At 32.0% G+C, this 22563-nt stretch overlaps 3 protein-coding genes and 1 long non-coding RNA gene across 4 annotated transcripts in view; 3 read left to right on the top strand and 1 right to left on the bottom strand.

Moving 5' to 3' along the window:
- The window catches only part of LOC143907282 (uncharacterized), a 175068-nt gene that overhangs the window by 11775 nt on the left and 140730 nt on the right, over nucleotides 1-22563 (bottom strand). The gene's annotated exons all lie outside the window — the stretch shown is intronic.
- Nucleotides 5306-7979, top strand: LOC143907248 (uncharacterized). The gene is made up of 6 exons (XM_077423892.1): nucleotides 5306-5524; nucleotides 5671-5832; nucleotides 6214-6469; nucleotides 6757-6825; nucleotides 6905-6994; nucleotides 7845-7979. The coding sequence occupies exons 1-6, from the start codon at nucleotides 5442-5444 to the stop codon at nucleotides 7920-7922; spliced, it is 738 nt and encodes a 245-aa protein (XP_077280018.1). The 5' UTR covers nucleotides 5306-5441; the 3' UTR covers nucleotides 7923-7979.
- Nucleotides 13626-16456, top strand: LOC143907247 (uncharacterized). The gene is made up of 6 exons (XM_077423891.1): nucleotides 13626-13877; nucleotides 14202-15419; nucleotides 15493-15745; nucleotides 15807-15875; nucleotides 15980-16069; nucleotides 16134-16456. The coding sequence occupies exons 2-6, from the start codon at nucleotides 15208-15210 to the stop codon at nucleotides 16191-16193; spliced, it is 684 nt and encodes a 227-aa protein (XP_077280017.1). The 5' UTR covers nucleotides 13626-13877; nucleotides 14202-15207; the 3' UTR covers nucleotides 16194-16456.
- LOC143907309 (uncharacterized) lies at nucleotides 18604-20080 on the top strand. Its single transcript, XM_077423992.1, has 5 exons — nucleotides 18604-18866; nucleotides 19052-19213; nucleotides 19327-19576; nucleotides 19733-19801; nucleotides 19931-20080. Exons 1-5 carry the CDS (start codon nucleotides 18655-18657, stop codon nucleotides 20078-20080), a joined length of 843 nt encoding a protein of 280 aa, XP_077280118.1. The 5' UTR covers nucleotides 18604-18654.

Here is a 22563-nt window from a genome sequence, read left to right as displayed (position 1 = left end):
CTAATAGTGAATCAATCAAGCCAACGCATTTCATGAACAAACCACCGATCTCTGTTGTTCACTGTCAGAAAGAAAATAAACCACCAATAAAAAGAAATAAATTTGAAACAACTGAAAGGGATAACCAGGCATCAGATTTAACTTCTACTCATTCAGCTAAAATCAAAGATTCAAGTATAAAATATGAAAATTGTGTGTTTCATGGCAATATTGTTAATAATTTTTATTACTCGCAAAATAATGACCAAGCTTCATAAAACTATAATAAAAGTTCGTTTTACAAATTAATAAAAAATAAGTATTCCAGAAAAATAACTACATTTATTTATTTAGATGTATTTGATTTGAAGCCTGCCCCCGACCATACATACTTTTAATCCTAAATATTGGTGATCCGGCGCATCATTCATGAACTTCATAATTTCATCCCATGTGAACACAGCAGATTTCTTTGGTTTATAACCTTTGGCTTTATTTTTAATTATATTTATTAACTTGTAATACTTGCTTAAATCAATGTTCTCTCTTGTGTATAATATGTTTTTCAACATTGAGTACACACTCCACAACGTTGCCGGACTTAACCTTGTTTGTAAACTTTGAAAATATACTATAAGATTATCTTCTTCGGATTGTGACAATGCATTTTTATGTTCCGTTTTCCATTTTTTATATGTTTCGTACACAAGTAGGTATCTCTCGGCAGATTTCTTAGGTAAGGTGTCAGTTTCAATAATTAATTGCGCTTCGGCTTCAAAATTTCTGTTAACTTCATCTTCATCTGATGATTCATCGGATGATTCATTTGCACTCATAATTGTAGTAATAGCAATTTCTATTATGCACAATTCACAAAATTAGATAACTGTCAAATATTGGCGTACATCAATTGTAAATAAATTTTAAGGTTAGAAATCAAGAGTAGTTAGCGGAGTGTGGTTAGAATGTTAATACAGAAGATAGAGGTTCTACTGTATGATGGGAACTTCTTTTATTGTATTAATGCGCGCGAATAAGTTTCTATGTAACAGAGTGAGCGACTCTCGACTTTCGGCCGTCTTGTATATTGTGTACCAGTCTCATCAGTGTATGAGTAATTTCTTTCGGCCCGCTGTCGCAGAGCGCATGCGCGACACTATCACGGCATAAAAGTTAGGCTTTCTGCCGTAAGATGGAAGCCGGAACGACGTACTTTCGGCCTAGTATTGAGAAAAAGAAATGATATCTCTTTTTAAATTACAGCGCCAATTACAGAGAACATACACTGAGAAAAAAAAATGTGTCAATCCCAAGAAATATTTAGTCCGATACGTTTAGCTAAACATTTTAGTTAGTTAACTAAACATTAGTTGAATTAATTAATTCTTGATTAAAGAAACGAAATAAATTGTTGAAACAATTAATATTTACTTTACGATTCCGAGTCTCGACATCAAACTCGCGAAACTCATGTTCGACCGTTAGACGCCGTGCCGTCGTAAGCGGTGAGATCCCGATGACGGGCAGAGGCGCCATACGGCAAACCGGGCTCGTGCGACGACCGGGTCCCCCGTTTAAGAGGGACCGGCCGCCTAGTAGTGTGTCACATTGTTTTGAGCCTTTCGACTCACGAGACTCCTAGAGATATCATTGGCACCTTTGACTAGAGAGGATACGGCCTTAGGAAGCTCACGGTCGTTACCTCCGGCGGCCGTACGGGCCGAATTATTTCCAAGTCCCGCGCGGCGTGTTGCTTTCGCTCGCGGTCGTTAGCCGTACGGGCCGAATTATTTCCAAGTCCCGCGCGGCGTGTTGCTTTCGCTCGCGGTCGTTACCTCCGGCGGCCGTACGGGCCGAATTATTTCCAAGTCCCGCGCGGCGTGTTGCTTTCGCTCGCGGTCGTTACCTCCGGCGGCCGTACGGGCCGAATATTTTCCAAATTCCGCGCGGCGTGTTGCTTTCGCTCGCGGTCGTTACCTCCGGCGGCCGTACGGGCCGAATATTTTCCAAGTCCCGCGCGGCGTGTTGCTTTCGCTCGCGGTCGTTACCTCCGCTAAAGCAGATGCACGGAAATTCAAATATGCGTGCGTGTGCGTGTGTGTGAGAGCGTGTGTGTGCGAGCGTGTGTGTGCGAGCGTGTGTGTGCGTGCGTGTGGGTGTGACGTGTCTAAAATATACACAGTCCTCTCGCGGCGTGTTGCTTTCGCTCGCGGTCGTTACCTCCGGCGGCCGTACTGGCCGAATATATTAATTACAATATTACTGAGGTACGTGTGTACAGATAAGATTGCAATACAATAAAATAAATTTTTTGCAATATGAAATGCAGATTATGCAATTATTATTACAGCAATAAATTATTTTTTTTGTACCACGTTCACTGCAGATACATCGGATCTCAATTAAAACACATAAATCAGCATATTCAAGAAATAACAGAGCAAAAAAACCGGCAAATAAGGCATGCCTAAACAAATTCTGTTTTACCTCTGATTCGCCGACAAATGGCTGGTACCAAAAAATCTAACAATAAACGACTTATATGGATCTTAATGTAAGAATAGTTCACAGAAAGTGTACCATACTACATAACAATCCTCAAACTGCAAACAGTACTATAATATACAATAAAATATTTGTGACAAAAAATGTTACATTTAATTTTTGTTATATCCAGAAATTAATTATTTCACAAGAAGTTATATTCACAAACAATTTAAATATAAACAGTTTAGTAGAATTCAGTTATTCTTCAAATAGAGAAATATTAATTAGGGATAATATATTTTTTACGTTTCACTAAAACTTTCTATCGTTTTGTTTTTGAAAGAGTATTTCGTAACAAGACAAGTTTGAAAACTGCGAATATGTTGAACAAAGATCTACTATATTTAGTAACGTAAATGTACCAAGACCTGGACAGTCAGTAAACACGTATACCTATGTCTGGACACCTTTATCCCTTTATTCCTTAAAATGAGTATAACGCGAATTAAAATCAAAGATAAAACTATTTTCCTTGTATTTTGAAACTTTAGTTACGGTATCCAAACGTTAATTCGCGTTATACTTATTTACGAACTAAAATAACAAAGGTGTTCAGACATAGGTACGTGTCCACTGACCAGGCATTGATACATTTACCTAATTCATATATTGTACACGAAGATTGTTCATCACTTGATTGAGCATTTCGCAGGCACCTAGAATTGTGCTCGATATCACGTAAATTAAACACGATATTTGGATTTCAAATGGTGCTGCAGATGACCAACGACCACATTACAAATTTTCACAATACAACTTGTTATCTTACTTTATGATTCAATCATGATGATAAATACATACTGTATACATATATTAAATAAAACTCGATATTTTAATTATTTTAGACCATAAACAGTATCACCAAAATAATTGTTTTTAATTATGTCTGCGAGGAAATTTGCACCAAGGTACATTCAAATTATTCAGTAACTAAATAATATCTGTAATTTATGATTTATTTGCGTCAATAGGAAATAGATATATATATATATATATATATATATATGTTTACAAAAAAATCATAATATTATATTAGCTATAATCAAGTTAAAGCTGCTAAAATATTTCTCTAACACCATTTCAAAAAGCAACAAAAAATATAAATTAATTTTTTTAAAAACATAATTAATCTATATTAATCTTATATATATATGTATATAGAGATATTTCGCATTTAATTAATATTAGGCAAATAGAACCGAGATATTTCTCAATAAATTGACAAATCATATTTTTGATGACGAGATGCAGAATAACATAAAAGCAACAATTTTGATTGCTTGAATACTTGTGCAAAATTAAACATTTTTAATTATATAATTATTTACATATTACTCAGTTTCTATTGCAACTGTTACAAAGACCATTACAAATCTCTGGGCTTGGATTTTACTATTATGGTTACAACTTCGTACAATGCGGGTCTGTAGTTATTTTTGGATAATATAATTAATATAATTAATATAATTTGCAAAAATGTATAATATTATTATAAATAATTAGTCCCTAGAAATAGACACGCTAAAAAGCTAAAACATAAGAAACAATTTTTCTTTCAGTTTGCGCGAAATATTGCGTCAATCATAATAATCGTAATACAAGAACATCCATAAGAGGAATATTGAAGAAAAATAATATTGTTCTAAATATGAGAAAATAATACTTAAACATGCAAATGCACATTACATTTTATCTTTTTTCGCTTCTTTTACTTCATTAGAATTTGAATTACTATGCCTATTTGATTCGTAAACAGTTTTTTTCTAGCAGATCAATTTTTCAATTTGCGTAAGTGCTAGCATAATTATTAAAATTACAGAAATTATCATTTTTTCGATCATGATGGTGTAAATGTAATTTGTGTTATTTCACATTACAACACATTTATAACAAGACAGACGTTTAATATCCTGACACGAAGTAAGAGTTCTTAAGTTAATCGCGTTAAAAAATCACCATGAAGAATATTCAAATGGCTATATCACCACTTTTAACCGTGTTGTGCTTATGCGGGTTTGGAGTGTTTGACTATCCTCAAAATCCGCTGAGATTTTGTCTCACCATTTTCTACATTCTGATATTGTGGTTGTCTTACATTTATATCTTCTTCAAAACAAGAATATTTCTTCAGAGGAACAAACTTGAATTTCCTATGTTTGCTTACGCTAACGTGGTTTTTGCAATACTATATATGTTATTCAGTTTTTATCATAATAAGGTACGCTAATTCGGCCTAATGTTGTAAGTATCGATTTCATTCTCTTAATTATTCGCACATTCTTTCGTACATTAAAAAAGGAACGTTCAAAAATTAAATTATATTATTCACTACGTTATCTTTGAAAGTAATGCAAATCCTTTTTAAGAAAATTGAGTAATAAATGCAGCATTTCCAAAAATAAATTTACAATATATTAAATAATAGTATAAAATATGTATAGTGCAAAATAATAAAAAATAAATAGATATATATTTCTTTAAAATATATATTGGCAAGTATTTAAAAGATATTCTAATATTATCAATATTTAAATATATTTTTACATATATCTTGCGCTGTATTGTTTGATAATATCATAAATTTTATAATATAATATTTTATGATATCATATAAATATATAATAATATTATAATTAATATAATATTATAATTATTCCTGTATGTCCCATTATTTGTATAGTTCTTAAAATATATATTTCTCCGTTTGTTTGCAATACTTTCAGAAATTTAAAAGTTGTTTGGACAAACTAGATATTGTAAACAACACATTGGAGAAACTTAGGATATCAAAGAATTATGCAAAATTGCGGGTACAAATTATATGGTTAATCATTGGCTGGATCGTCTCGATATTTTTATTAGATGTAAACGATTATTTGTGGTACAGTCGACATATTCCTAAATCTTACACCAAAATGGCTATATGTGTACCATCTATTGCAAACCATCCTATTCATATCAACACGCTGTACGATTTAATGTACATAACGCTGATAAGGTTTGTAAATAACGTTTGCATATAATAAATATTATTTTTTAACAGAGTACAGTATTATGATAAATTGTACAATGTACATATATCATGTAGACAGATTCAATAAATTTATTCCGTAAATTAATTATTTTGCATCGCATTTAATGCAGATATATAGGATCTCAATTTGAGCATGTTAACAAGTATATTCAAGAGATAAAAGAGCAAAAAAAACAAAGAGTAAGATACGCATGGGCAACTTCTACTTCGCCCCTAATTCGCCGACACATGGCTGGCACTGAAACATCTAAACAAGATATATGGATTTTAATGTAAGAATAGCAGGAAGTATATACATATATATTGTAGCAGTTCTCAAACTGTATATCATGGTAACAAATTAAAATTATACTAAAAGATCGATTTATCGATATATGAAAAAAATATTACTTATTATTATTATACATATGTGTTCGAAATAGATAAATATAATTATTTTCTAAACAAGAAACAATTAAGTAGAAAAATAGAATGTACTTTAACAAATGTTTTATAAAATTTATTCTTGTAATTTGTAATAGACTTTATAGACTTTGTAAATGAAAGTTTGAAAGCTGCGTACGTATAAAGTAAATACAGTATCTATTATACTTTATTGTGTGTACATTTTATGTAATGAGCCAAAATTACCATTTATCACGTACATTTTGCAGGCATATTCATCTCGAACTGTGTTCAATATCACGTGAATTAAACACGATATTTGGATCGCAAATGGTGATGCAAGCAGTTGCATTTCATGTTTTCACAGTACAAATTATTTATGAATGTTATGTCACAATGATGATGTTACATTACAACTTCACGTACGAAAAACTGATAGATTCTTCGGGTATTTATTTTTGGATCCTAATCAACACTATAAAAATGATTGTCCTTAATTACATCTGCGAGAGAGTTTGTGCTAAGGTATACATATATTTACAAAAATATATATGCAACAAACAATAAAATTATATAATTTGCTTATTATTTATATGTATTAGTAATTAATATGTTTTCATACATATTAACAAAAAAATTTTCTTGCTTTCTCTTCTCTCCTTTTAATTACTTTTATTAGGTACCTAAGATATTACAATATTATTCAAAGATGTCAAAATTTGTTTGAAAACATAATAAATATTTTCTATACATATGATTTATTTTTTATTCAAATATACGCGTAGTTGTTAATAAAATTTTGTTAATATTAGGCAAATAGAACGGAGACATTTTTGAACAGATTGACAAATCTTACTTTTGATGTCGAGACTCATGAAACTGTAAGTGACAATTTTTGTGTAAATGTGTACTTGCACAAAATATGTAATTAAATGTTTTTAATTACATAATTATTTACAGATTATGCAATTTCTGTTCCAAATATTCAAGAGACCATTAAAAATCTCCGGGCTTGGGCTTTTTTATTTTGGTTCTAAATTTCTTCGTGAGGTATGTAACTATCTTTTAATATATGATAAATTTTAGATTATATTATAAATAATGATTATATTATAAGATTATATATATAAGTTAATTTAAGTTTAAACATATCGGAAATAAAATCTTTTCTTCATACCTCGGTCGAAAGTACGTACTTTCGTCCCTAATAGCAGGGACGAAAGTTTAACATTTACTCCCTGTGAGAAGTACACGCGCGCCCTCTATAACCTTAAACCTTAACGCCCTTTAACCTTAAAAATAGTCATCAATATTGTTCTGTCTCTCGTCAGTTAATTTAATATTAAAATATTATTAAAGTCAATTCAATAATCTAGCAAAAATGAACAATATGTCATCTGAATCCGTAGACGAAGAAGAAGTTATACGAAATTTCGATGCAGAAGCGCAATTGATAATAAATACAGATACGTTGCCAAAGAAGTCTGTTGATCGATACAATCTATTTTTGATAGAATGGAATTAATTTATTTTTACAAAATATGACAAGACTTGACTCTTCGAATGTATTTGATGCCTGCCCCCACGACCAGCAGCACTCGCTTCGCTCGTGCCGCAAATGTCGGGGGCAGGCATCAAAAACATGCTTATTAACATTTAAAGTTAAAAAAAGTAAAATTAATAACGTACTTTCGACCGGCTATGAAGAAAAATCGTATACACTACGCGGGCCAAAAGTTGAATTTTCGGCCCTGCGCGTCATGATGCCCCGAAGCGAAAGTGTAATATACTATTTTACTATATAACAATAGAATACTAATATAGTTAATCTATTATACTATTTTATTGTATTAAAGAATTAAAGTAAATAAAATGATAAAGAGCAAATAATTCTTTCTAGTGTGCAAGCTTCGTTGCGATGATCATAGTATTTGTGATACAATCACCTCCAGAAAGAGACAGTTACGTAGGTAGCTGAAAAGAAAAAAAATTAAATATTGCTTATATTAATTTATTAAACGTTTATTAAAATTATTTTCTTCGTCAGTTTTCCAACTAATACTGATTAAAAAGTACATATTTATCTTATCAAGAGACACGGTAGTGTCTCGCGCCAAGTACACGCGGAGCGAGACCGACCGTGACTCTTTTACGCGACGCGACGGGTTGCGAGTACCCGAGATGTTGAGATCTCGATAACGAGTGAACGGATCAAGTTCTAAGTAGGCTTGATCGATAGCTTGGGGTCCAATTAGGGGGGGGTTTCTCTCATAATATTCCGCTACGTGCCTTACGAGCGGAGATATTGCGACGCAAAGTCCAAATGTGAAAATTTATTTTTAAGATACTCCTCCTAACGCTCTCATTCAATATTATTATGATTATCAGAGAAACGTCCTTTTCACTTTTTCGACGCTGGCGGCGCAGGTATCGCCAGTTTCGATATCGCGCGCGTATTTCAAAATTAGGTCGATAAACTTATCGGTCAGGAGGAAGATTTCTATTTAAGTAAAAATTAGGTATATATATAATAAATATTGAGTCAACGGAAAAGTAGGTTCTCTATGCTTGGCAGAAAGTGCCGCTAGGGAATTTTTAAGTCGATTCTTATGAATCAAGCTTGAATTTGATGTCTATGTATCCCAGGTTGCCGATGACAAGGTCCAGATAGTGCGCTTTATAGTTTTCGGTGTCCAGGTGTAATAATACGTTGAATTCGATGTCTACGTGTCCCAGGTTGCCGATGACGAGGTCCACATAGTGCGCTCCGTAGTTTTTGGTGTCTACGTGTATTAATATCTTGAATTCGATGTCCACGTGTCCCAGGTTGCCGATGACGGGATCCAGATAATGCGCTTCATAGATTTCGGTGTCCAGGTGTAATAATACGTTGAATTCGATGTCTACGTGTCCCAGGTTGCCGATGACGAGGTCCACATAGTGCGCTCCGTAGTTTTTGGTGTCTACGTGTATTAATATCTTGAATTCGATGTCCACGTGTCCCAGGTTGCCGATGACGGGATCCAGATAATGCGCTTCATAGTTTTCGGTGTCCAGGTGTAATCGTACGTTGAATGCGATGTCTAGGTGTCCCAGGTTGCCGATGACAAGGTCCACATAGTGCGCTCCGTAGTTTTCGGTGTCTACGTGTATTAATACCTTGAATTCAATGTTCACGTGTCCCAGGTTGCCGATGACAAGATCTAGATAGTGCGCTTCATAGTTTTCGGAGTCCAGGTGTAATCGTACGTTGAATTCGATGTCTAGGTGTCCCAGGTTGCCGATGACGAGGTCCACATAGTGCGCTCCGTAGTTTTCGGTGTCCAGGTGTAATAATACGTTGAATTCGATGTCCACGTGTCCCAGGTTGCCGATGACGAGGTCCACACAGTGCGCTTCGTAGTTTTCGGTGTCCAGGTGTAATCGTACGTTGAATTCGATGTCTAGGTGTCCCAGGTTGCCGATGACGAGGTCCACATAGTGCGCTCCGTAGTTTTCGGTGTCTACGTGTATTAATACCTTGAATTCGATGTCCACGTGTCCCAGGTTGCCGATGACGAGGTCCACACAGTGCGCTTCATAGTTTTCGGTGTCCAGGTGTAATAATACGTTGAATTCGATGTCCACGTGTCCCAGGTTGCCGATGACGAGGTCCACACAGTGCGCATCGTAGTTTTCGGTGTCCAGGTGTAATAATACGTTGAATTCGATGTCCACGTGTCCCAGGTTGCCGATGACGAGGTCCACACAGTGCGCTTCGTAGTTTTCGGTGTCCAGGTGTAATCGTACGTTGAATTCGATGTCTAGGTGTCCCAGGTTGCCGATGACGAGGTCCACATAGTGCGCTCCGTAGTTTTCGGTGTCTACGTGTATTAATACCTTGAATTCGATGTCCACGTGTCCCAGGTTGCCGATGACGAGGTCCACACAGTGCGCTTCATAGTTTTCGGTGTCCAGGTGTAATAATACGTTGAATTCGATGTCCACGTGTCCCAGGTTGTCGATGACGAGGTCCACACAGTGCGCTTCGTAGTTTTCGGTGTCCAGGTGTAATAATACGTTGAATGCGATGTCCACGTGTCCCAGGTTGCCGATGACGAGGTCCACACAGTGCGCTTCGTAGTTTTCGGTGTCCAGGTGTAATCGTACGTTGAATTCGATGTCTAGGTGTCCCAGGTTGCCGATGACAAGGTCCACATAGTGCGCTCCGTAGTTTTCGGTGTCCACGTGTCCCAGGTTGCCGATGACGAGGTCCACATATCGCGCTCCGTAGTTTTCGGTGTCTAGGTGTAATAATACCTCGAATTTGATGTTCACGTGTCCCAAATTGTCGATGACGAGATCCAGATAGTGCGCTTCATAGTTTTCGGTGTCCAGGTGTAATTGTACGTTGAATTCGATGTCTAGGTGTCCCAGGTTGCCGATGACAAGATCCACATAGTGCGCTCCGTAGTTTTCGGTGTCTACGTGTATTAATATTTTGAATTCGATGTCCACGTATCCCAGGTTGCCGATGACGGGATCCAGATAGTGCGCTTCATAGTTTTCGGTGTCCAGGTGTAATCGTACGTTGAATTTGATGTCTACGTGTCCCAGGTTGCCGATGACGAGGTCCACATAGTGCGCTTCGTAGTTTTCGGTGTCCAGGTGTAATAATATGTTGAATTCAATGTTTAGGTGTCCCAGGTTGCCGATGACAAGGTCCACATATTGCGCTCCGTAGTTTTCGGTGTCTACGTGTATTAATACCTTGAAATTGATGTCTAGGTGTCCCAGGTTGCTGATGACGAGGTCCACATAATGCGCTTCATAGTTTTTGGTGTCTAGGTGTATTAATAACTTTAAATCTGAATGGGTGCGTTCAGCCGATACTCCGCTAGCCTAGCAATCGTGAGCAGTTGCTCGTTTTTGCTCGTTTCTTCTTTTTTTAATCCAGTGAGTCAAAAAAGAGGAAACGAGCGAAAACGAGCGACTGCTCACGATTGCTAGGCTAGCAAAGTATCGGCTGAACGCACCCAATGTAGGACACGTAGATATCGAATTCGAGGTATTAATACATGTAGACACCGAAAACTACGAAGCGCACTATGTGGACCTCGTCATCGGCAACTTGGAACACGTGGCCATCAAATTCAAGGTATTAATACACCTGGACACCGAAAACTATAGAGCGCGCTATGTGGACCTCGTCATCGGCAACCTGGGACACCTAAACATTGAATTCAAGCTTGATTCATAAAAATCGACTTAAAATTTCCCTAGCGGCAGAATTAAAATTATGTCATGACATAATAAAAATCGCTGAATTAAAATTATGTCTAGACATAATAAAAATTGGACAAAAATTATGTTTAGACATAATAAAAATTGGATGAATTAAAATTATGTCTGACGTAAAAATAATTATCAAAAATATCGATACCTGATGAAGATATCGGTACATATACAGTTGCGAACAACATTCAGTAAGACACGCAAATAAAAATAAATAAAGAATTTTACAGTTAACGACTTATTAACATTAATCATGCTTTATTGCGATTATGTTTTATGTTGAAATTGAAAAATATATACAAGGTGTACAACTAAAAGGGTTACAGATTATTATTTTTAAAAAACTGAGCAAAATATTAAATTGTTGTTTTCTTTAGAAATAATAGTCCGTAACACTTTTAGCTTCATACCTTGTATTATATACGGTTTATGAAATTATAAGATATATTGTTTATAAGATTAAGTTGCGTAACACTACAAAAAGGCGTGATATCCGTACAAAATTACCTTTTTAAAAAAAAGGTAAAATGAGCGCCAAGTACACGCATAATAGTGTATATGTATTATGTTGTTACCCTGTTACGTTGTTACCTCGAAAAAAACAAAGTGGTAGTATTATACCTCCAAATAGCTTTATCCTGTACATACTGTTTATACAATGCGTAATATACTACAAAAAGGCGTGATATCCGCACAAAATTACCTTTTTTAAAAAAAGGTAAAAAAAGGCGCCAAGTACACGTATAGTAGTGTATATGTTGTTACCTAAAAAAAAAGAAAGTGGTAGTATTATACCTCGAAAAAACCTAAGTAACAAGTGGTAGATCTTTATATCTCGAAAAATCTCGAAAAAATCTAAGCAGTAGTATCTTTATTTCCGAAAAATTATAACCCAAGTGATATACGTCACAAAATTATGTTACCTTATCAAAAAGAAGAGTCGCGCTTCAAGTGATCTATTACAATTACAAAAAAGAAATGATATCTCTTTAAGTTAGAGCGCCAATTACAGAGAGAACATGTATATTGCCTCAAAAAATAATTGTTGCACTACATTGAAAAATCTTTACATTGTGTCAATTAGAAAAGAATGTATAATAACAATTTTATAAGATTAAAAAATTTTATTTAAATTTAACAAGGGAATACAAGATATTTAAATACAAAGTTATTTACATGTGTATTTTTTAATGGCCACAAAGAATTACAGAAGTAACAGTACAAAATAAAAATATTTTATTAAAATACATAAATTTTTCTTGTAAAAAAACTTGGCGCTGCTAGACCTCGAAATTTTAAATAAATAAATAAACTTATTCTATACTTAATTATAAGCCGCATTATCCGCCGTCCGCGTAGTCACGCACACCCATATCACTCACTCCCACATCCACGCTGATAATCATTTAATATTACTCCCATTGTATTCTTCTCTGAATTATTTTTATTTATTGTTGTTTTTATTTATTTAAAAGGTCTAGCAGCGCCAAGTTTTTTTACAAGAAAAATTTATGTATTTTAATAAAATATTTTTATTTTGTACTGTTACTTCTGTAATTCTTTGTGGCCATTAAAAAATACACATGTAAATAACTTTGTATTTAAATATCTTGTATTCCCTTGTTAAATTTAAATAAAATTTTTTAATCTTATAAAATTGTTATTATACATTCTTTTCTAATTGACACAATGTAAAGATTTTTCAATGTAGTGCAACAATTATTTTTTGAGGCAATATACATGTTCTCTCTGTAATTGGCGCTCTAACTTAAAGAGATATCATTTCTTTTTTGTAATTGTAATAGATCACTTGAAGCGCGACTCTTCTTTTTGATAAGGTAACATAATTTTGTGACGTATATCACTTGGGTTATAATTTTTCGGAAATAAAGATACTACTGCTTAGATTTTTTCGAGATTTTTCGAGATATAAAGATCTACCACTTGTTACTTAGGTTTTTTCGAGGTATAATACTACCACTTTCTTTTTTTTTTAGGTTTTATTATACGGTAATTTTTTTAAATACATGCAATATTATTATACAACAGTCCGGCGAATAAATAAATATATTAATATAGAGATGTAAGAATAACATCGATATTTACTATGTATTTGCTTTGTATAAAAATATACACCAACGTATTTCTCAACAACCTTATTTCAATAAAAATATTAAAAAGTAATAGTATCGAATTTTTTGTCATGAATGCATTTATACTTTACGTCGACACACGTCATTAGACCTGTTTGTACAGCTCGTAGTATGTAAAATTTAACAGAGATCAATAATTTCAATATGCATAAGTGCTGCAATTACAATTATGGAAATCCATCGTTGTAGTCATCCACTCAACAGAAAAAGCATAGTAGTTTGTAATTTCAACGATACCTACAATGAACGAGAGCATTCGAACGGTTCTATCGCCTCTCCTGATAATCAATTTTGTGTTTGGTTTAAGAATTGTCGAGTTTCCGGCAGGTTGCTCCAGACCATGGCTCAGTTTTTTATACATACTGCTATTGTGGTTGACTTACTATTATGTGAATTCCATTGCAGCGTTTTATATAAATATTTATTCAGTTCTGCATCTTATTTGCCATTGGCTAACCACTTTTATAACGTTATTATCAATTATAATTGGATTGTACTATGTTAAGGTAGGAAAAAATTTAACATAATCTTATCACTAAAAAAAGTAATCTCGGATGTATTCAGATAATTTTAGTTCTAAAGTAAATCATTGATTGATAAATAAAGCTAACAGTTTTTTGCAACATTAAACTACTAAAAGAAATAGTCATAAAAAATGCAAAATATCTTACATATTAATTAAGATCATATAAGTTATTAGCTCTTTTCGGCAATAATATAGTAAACTATTACATTTAATATAGTAAAACTATTCCTTAAAACAAAATATAAAAAATATCTTTTAAAAATGATATCTACATACACATCTTATGCCTTATTTTTGTGCTTAGAAATTTAGATGTTGTCTGAAAAAGCTTGCTATTGTGGACATCACATTAGAAAGATTGGGAACAACAATAAATTATCGACAGCTGTATATAAAAACAGTATGGCTTGTCGTAGGATGGTTCGTGACAGCCGCATTAATAAATTGTGTGCATGCCCTATTTATACAATATCAATATAATTATGATATTCTAACACTTATTTGTATCACCATGACAGTAAACTATTGTTCTCATATTATTTTTATCGACGATCTAACTGTTGCAAGTTTCCTTGGGTTGGTATCTTATATATATAAACATTACTATATCAGAATTGTATGTGTATATTTTGTATAAGATATACATATAACATAAATTATATATTCTGAAAAATTATTATGCTATACACAATATAAGAATGATTCAAAAAATTACTGCTAAATTAAGAAGCGTATAGAAAGATCAAAATATAGAACAACTTTTGATTAAAAACTTGTGTTCTCCGAAGTAATCTTAAGTCAGTATAGGTCTACAAATATATTTGGAACTCGGATAATATACCAATGAATTAATCGCAATTTGCTACTCTTCCACTAGCTTTATTTTGTTTTGTTAAAAATTACGCGTGATACCTGGGATATTTGAGAGAGTGCGTCAGAGTTCTGTTTGACGATACCGAAATGCTTGCCATTGAATATGGGGTCGCCAATTCGAAAATTTTTTGTAAATTCAGGTTGTGTGCTAGTGTAATCCTTAACAAAATCTGAATAAAAACAAAATAAAGCTAAGGAGAGAGTAGAAAATTAATTATTTCATTGGTATATTATCCGAGCTCCATACATTTAAAAGCATGTACTGACTCAAGATTACTTCGAAAAACATAAGTTTGTAATCGAAAGTTGCTCTATTTTGATCTCTCTATATGCTCCTTTAAGTTTAGCAGTAACCTTTTGAATCATCCTGTATAATACATAAAAAATTAGTTTTTTAAAGTTTAAAATTTTTTTTTAATATATCTGCGTTTCTTTATATGTACATTAATAAATCGTTATTATTCAATCTTCTCTATAAATATAGATACATAGGATTACAATTTGACGAAATTAACAAACATCTTCAAAATTTGGCAAGCAATAACAAACAAGCAATAAAGCAAGCTTGGGAAAATACTGTATTAGATTCACCGGCCCAATGCACACTCCTGAAAACTTCTAGCAATAAACAGATAATATGGACCACAATGTAAGAAAATTTTTATAATTTTAGTCTACAACAAAATTGGACAGCAAAAGTTAAAATGTCGTCTTTACGCCAGGCATCTTCATTTAGAATTATGTAAAATATCTCGTGAAATAGATACGATCTTCGGAATACAGACGACTTTTAAAATGGGATGTTATTTTGGCTTCATGGCGATGAATCTTCATGAACTTTTTAATCTGATATTTATAAAGAATTATTTTATAAATACTAAGAATATCCGCATCTGTATTCAGATAACTTGGTTTTTCCATAACGTTTTGAAACTCCTCTTCGTTAATTATATGTGTGAAAAAGTCAGCACAAAGGTATTAGACCATTCACTATTCTCAAATTAGAAACAATTCTGACTTATTTTGGCTCTTTCAGGCAAATGCAACGAAAACTTTTGCGAATAGAGTATTATGTTCTATGTGCGACGTCGAAATAAATGAAAATGTAAGTATTAATATAAATTTTATAAATATTAAAATAAACATTTAATTTAAAAAACAGAAAAACTATTATTATTTTAATCTGTCTTGTATTCTAATATATAACAGATATCGCAATTATTATTACAAATGGCTCAATCGCCACTCAGATTCTACGGGCTTGGTCTATTTCAATTTGGATTCAAATTCCTTCACGGGGTATGTAATATTTACAAAATAATAAATACATCATAAATACCTAAAAAAATAAATTATTTTTCAGTTCACTACATTTCTTATGACAGCAGTAGTTATATTAATACAAGCGCATACAAATAAATAGACATTTTTAAGAAATATGGTTAATACAGTGCAAAACATATTCAATAAGCAGGCATCAGAAGCAATGTAATATACGATATGTAGTAGTATAATTTCTTATAAATATATAATGTTAACTATATTTTTGACAACAATTTACACGCACTATAAATTAATAATTATCACATATTTTCAAAACATTCAATAAAATAAAAGCATACAATTTTTCATTATGTTTTTATGTTGATTTTATCGATTCTCTCTCTCCTTCACCCATTATGTATGCTTATGAAATTTACACAGGCCGACAAAATTTTGCGAAATTTTAGACCCTGAGACCAGACTATACTTTCCCAAAGGTTTTCGGTTCACTGAATCCGAATCCGCCAGCGGAATTGCTCCATCACATCAAGTTTTCGAGATATCCTAACCTGAAAGTGCAAAAAACACAGTTTTTCGTTATAATCGGGGTTATATTAAACCGCGAATTAATTTTTCTCCGCAAAACTGGGTGCGGCATCTGAAAGTACTACTCTTCGCCTTCAAAATGCTTTTTTTAATTTTTCAGATATCTTATTTCTTCTCGGAGATATCGTTCGTTGAAATTTAAGTGATGTCAGGTCTTCATGTGAATTAAAATATTCACTCTATACTACATAGAGTGAAAGGCGCAGACTGCAATTTCAAATTCAGCTATTATACTCCAAAAACATAAGAATACATAACTGTGGTCTACAAAAAAGACCTAATTGACCAAAAAAAGGCGAATTCGAAAATCTTAGAAAGTCTAAGATAGAATTCTAAGATTTTCGAATTCGTATTTTTTTGTCAATTAGGCAGATCACAGTTATGTATTCTTATGTTTTTGGAGTAGTTGAATTTAAAATTGCAGTCTGCGCCTTTCACTCTATTGTAGTATAGAGTGAATATTTTGATTTTCACATGAAGACCTGACATCACTTAAATTTCAACGGACGATATCACCGAGAAGAAATAAGATATCTGAAAAATTAAAAAAGCATTTTGAAGGCGAAGAGTAGTACTTTCAAATGCCGCACCCAGTTTTGTGAAGAAAAATTAATTCGCGGTTTAATATAACCCCAAATATAGCAAAAAACTGTGTTTTTTGCACTTTCAGGTTAGGATATCTCGAAAACCTGATGTGATGGAGCAATTCCGCTGGCGGATTCGGATTCAGCGGACCAAAAACCTTTGGGAAAGTATAGTCTGGTTTCAAGATTTTAAAAATGTTGGCCTGTGTTATTTTCTCAATGAAGCTAATTTTATATTGTTTTATTGAATAATATCTCTACAATCCTTAGATATAAAAAGCAAAACTGTAATTTTTTATATAAGCATATTCCACTTAAAATAACAATATAATGGTCCATAAAAACAAATCTACCATTAATATTATACTTATTAATATTCATATTATCACGTACATCATAAAAATATTTTGAGACAGTATATTATACAATAGAATTATATAAATACGAAACATTAGAAACATAAAAATAATACATCATTTATATTTCTGTCTTATATAAACGTATCTGTATTGAATAAAAACAAAGGCATAATCCATCATCCGTCTAGTTCGATGAATAATGGTGCATACATTATAGTAGACTAATTGCTTTAATATCTATAAGTGCCAAATAAAAATTGAAAAGTTCGCTTTCGTTACCATTCGTTACAATTTGTGCAACCAGCAGATCAATAAAAGTACAGTTTAGAATATATATCGTGTGCGCAATGACCAAGAGTATTCGAACAATTTTGAAGCCACTTCTAATAATCAGTTATGTCTTTGGTTTAAGAATTGCCAATTTATCTAGTCATGTAAAACTATGGCTTAGTGTCTTATATATGTTGCTAATTTGGTTAACTTACTATTTCTTCTCGACATGTACAGTAATATCTTATATTGATAAAGATCACTCCATCGAAGACCACATTTGCTATTGGCTAGAAATCCTTACGACCTTATTGACAATCATAATTGGAATTAATAATAATAAGGTAAGAAAATATTGATATAAGTAGTCATTAATAATAAACAATTTCGTGTATATATATTTACACAATAACACTAAATAAAAAATATATATGTATAAAGCTAAGAATTTATAATTTATTCAATTTCATGCCTATTTAATAATAAGAACTACCATGAAAACACAAAAACTTTCACACACACATATATGTATAAATACGCATTGCTAGATACTTTTTTTTAATATTTCATAAAATAATTTATGTAAACCGTATGAAAATATACAAAAAATAACAATTTAAAGAACTCTTACATGTCCCTGAAATATAACAAATATGTTATTACATATGTTCAATACAATCGTCAAATTTTTGAATAAGTAATAATTATTTGTCTATTTTGCATTTTATTTCTGTGACAGAAATTCCAGAATTGTCTAAAAAAACTCGACATTGTCGATAATACATTGCTTAAACTAGGAACAATGACAGATTATGATAAACTACGCAAGAAAACACTATGGCTTGTCTTAGGATGGTTTGCGATAGTCACATTAACGAACTGCAGTACAGCATTATTCATAAAAGATGAATATAACTTGTATAATACTGCAAATGCCATGTGTTACATCTTTATAAAAAACTACTGCTTTCATATAAACTTTATTGGTGATTTAACTACCGCAAGTATTCTCGAGTTGGTACATTTTTCTAATTACAATAACTATTATACTTTCTCGAGTAGTTATATACATAAGTTAATAAAATTAAATAATCATGCATAAATTATATGATTTCCTAAGTCTATTTGAAAATATTGATACAATATGCTGATATTTGCAAATAACGAATTTATTTTCCATCTATTCTCTTAATATTTAGATATACAGGATTAAAGTTTGATCAAATCAATAAACGTCTTCAGAACTTGATGAAAAATAATAAATGGAAAATAAAACAGACTTGGGAAAATTCTGTGACATATCCGCGCCAACGCAGATTTTCAAAAACACTAAGCAGCAAATGCATAATGTGGACTATTCTGTAAGAAAATTTACATAAATTAAACTATAGTAATATTGCTAGAAAGAACTTAATATTTATAAGTATAGTAGTTTATACAAAATAAAACTTTATATTTATATATGCATGTCCAGACATCTTCAATTGGAGCTACGCAAAATATTCCGTGAAATAGACTCAATATTTGGAACACAAATGACGTTCAAAATGGCATGCTATTTTGCTTGGATAGCGATTGATTTGCGCGAAATTCTTTACCCAATTCTTATCAACAATTATGTAAAATATAGAATAATAGCGGTTACCCTACACTTTATCTGGCTTTCTCATAATGTTTTCAAATTCCTGCTCATAAATTACATATGCGAAACAGTCTCTACTAAGGTATTCATTTTATGTTTAATCTTATTGTTAAAAAATATCAGTATAAAAAATTTGTTTATAATAAATAAATAAATTTAAGATTTGAGTATTATTGTAATTAGTTTTAAAATGAAATTAAAAGCTTTTATAATAATATTTAACATATTACAATTTCAGGCAAGTGCAACAGCAGATTTATTAAATAAATTTTCGTGCTTCACTTGTGACACTGAAATTCGTGAAATTGTAAGTTTTAAAACAAATACATTGGAATATTATATACATATATTAAAATAAATATTAAATAACGTATATGAGTAAATATAAAAAAATCAACAAGATATGCATTAAAATTAATGCATTTTGTTAATATAGATTTCACAATTTTCCTTACGAATAGTTTATGCACCACTTAGATTCTGCGGAATCGGGTTTTTCCAATTTGGCTTCAAGTTTCTTCACAGGGTACGTTATACTTATGATATAGTTATATTACAAGTAGTTAAATTTTTGACAAATATTTAAAAAACAAACTTACACTGTCTTTATTTTTAGTTTATGATGTCTATTGCGACCCTTTTAGTTATTATAATACAAACGCATGTAAATTATGAAAAAGTTCCTAAAACAAAAATTTCTATGTAAAGTATATTTCACAAAATGTATTATATGGTAACTTCTGTATTTAGTTTGTTATTACTCATATTAGTATTAAGAAAATATTTTTTAATTTTGGATTTAAAATTGTATTTAAAAAAATAATTAGATTCTGCAAAACCCAAATAAAAAAATAAAAAACAAAATTGACAAGAACAAGAATGGTTACGCGGGCGTAAACATGCGTTTTTTGCTTCCTCATATAGAGGAAGCTTTGTTTTCGTAAAAAAAATTTTTTTTTAGTTGCTTTTGCCAATGTGTTCAGAATGTTCTAAAACGTCGAAAAATCGCTATTTTAAAAAATGTCGGTATGTGTGTATGTATGTGTGTATGTCTGTACCAAATTTACCGAAATTTCTATAACTCCAGAACTAATCAACCAAATCTTAACAAATTATATATGAAAAAGGGGTAGAAAAAACTGAAGGATATAATAGAATTAACCCTATTCACTCCAACGTTTTTTCCGTCTCTTTAATCCTCCAACCATGCACTTTCAAGTCAGACGTGTTTTTTAAAATGTTAATAGCTTTTAAAAATTCCTCAAAAATTATTATAATATCTTTGTACCTTCGATTAAAAACCAATGTAAAGAAAATTTGGAAATCATTTATTTAAATATTTTTTTACAACAATTATATGTTGACTAACACACGTTACGACTCATTTTACTTAAAAAATCATAACTCACAAACAAATTGACGAAGCTTAATGAACCAAAACGCAAATTAAAGCTAAAAGTAGTGCAAATGAGAAAAAAATGAGATAATTATTAATTAAATAAGAATACTTAATTTTTCGTCGCCGCAAATTTGGTAACTTTTAAATGGTACAGATAAGAACTTTAAGGACTTAAAGAATGCTAGAAAAAGAATTTCTGAATAAGAAAAGGCGAATTTGAAGTGTGACAGATATTTTTTATGTAAAAAATTAATTTTTTTTTATAATCGTAGCTCGTCCCCACCTCTTCCACCTGTCTCTGAGTTATAATAGACCTCTGTAGAATGTTAAATTTTTTTTTAATGACAAAAATATTTTAAATACGGTTAAATTATATACGCAAAAATACATTTTTATCGAAAAAAATGCTCATTTACCTTTCACACAACACTGACGTAATCCTCCAACCATGCACTTTCGTGTCCCACCAAGATTTTGATTGTTCGCCGTTTCGAGAGTAAATAAACTAGGACTTTTAAATTTTTACCTGAGGTTCCCTGCTACAATAACTATTTTCCGGCGTGGAGGGGATTCTCCTACGATCATTTGTTTTCCGGAACAAACGACAGTTAGAAATTCGTGGGACACAAAAGGCATGGTTGGAGCAAATAGGGTTAATAAAAATTGCTAATAATCAAGGGGTTTTTTTTTTAATTTTGAATTTTTGCTTTGTTTTCCGTTAATGCTCTAACTTCCGTAATTTTTTAGATATCGGAGTGCATTTTTTTTAAGGTTAGGATTGAATTTAGCAAAAATCGGTAAAGCGGTTCTCTTTTAATAAAATTTTGAATTTTTATAAAAATGTTCGTTTATGCTTTAACTTCCACAAATTTGGAGGTATCAATCTATTTCTAATTTTATTATATTTTGGTATAGTTAAACGGCCTGACTGGCAAGTTTTATTAGTATATCACAACGACGTTTCGACCACTAATTTGGGTCCTTTTCAAGTTATTTTAACAATGCTGGAATACGAGAATGAAAGAATATATAAGAAATTTAAAAAAACAACATTACTCGTTGAACGGATTTACGATAATAACGATAAATAGGACTTACATGGATCATTGTGCGTCAATTATATAAAATTCGTGGCGGGTCGGAAAAATACGACGGTCTCATGTGAAGGCCGAAAAACTAATGATACATTATCGCATAATACAGTAAACATAGAAGGACAACTTAAAGTAATACATTATCGCAAAATACAGTAAACATAGAAGGAGAACTTAAAGTGAAGAAATTATTCGATCATAGACCAATGGTAGGTTTTCAGTGTCTTTCTGTGAGTTGATTGCCCCTTTATGTTTTTTAATAAATAGCATTTCAGAAATTTCACGTTTTTTTAAATTTTGTTCTTTGTGTAAGATTGTAACATCCTGCCATTTGAAATTATGGTCGCAATCTGTTCTATGTTTACTGACGACCGAATGTTGGTTGGGGGGTTTTTTTATGTCTGCGCGATGCTCTTTTATACGCGTTTCTAAATGTCGCTTCGTTTGTCCGATATAGCATGCATTGCAATCAGAACAATCGAGTTTATAGACGACATCAGTGCATCTCCCGATCTCCAATCTATCCTTCCCTTTCCTGATTAGTGTATCCATTTTCTTAGGGACCGTATACAAAGT

The sequence above is a fragment of the Temnothorax americanus genome, unplaced genomic scaffold (genome assembly GCF_048541705.1).
Source record: "Temnothorax americanus isolate GAGA-0224 unplaced genomic scaffold, ASM4854170v1 Scaffold8, whole genome shotgun sequence".
Lineage (NCBI taxonomy): Eukaryota > Metazoa > Arthropoda > Insecta > Hymenoptera > Formicidae > Temnothorax > Temnothorax americanus.
Note: the sequence above shows the minus strand (reverse complement) of the source record. Positions and strands in the feature narration are given on the sequence as shown.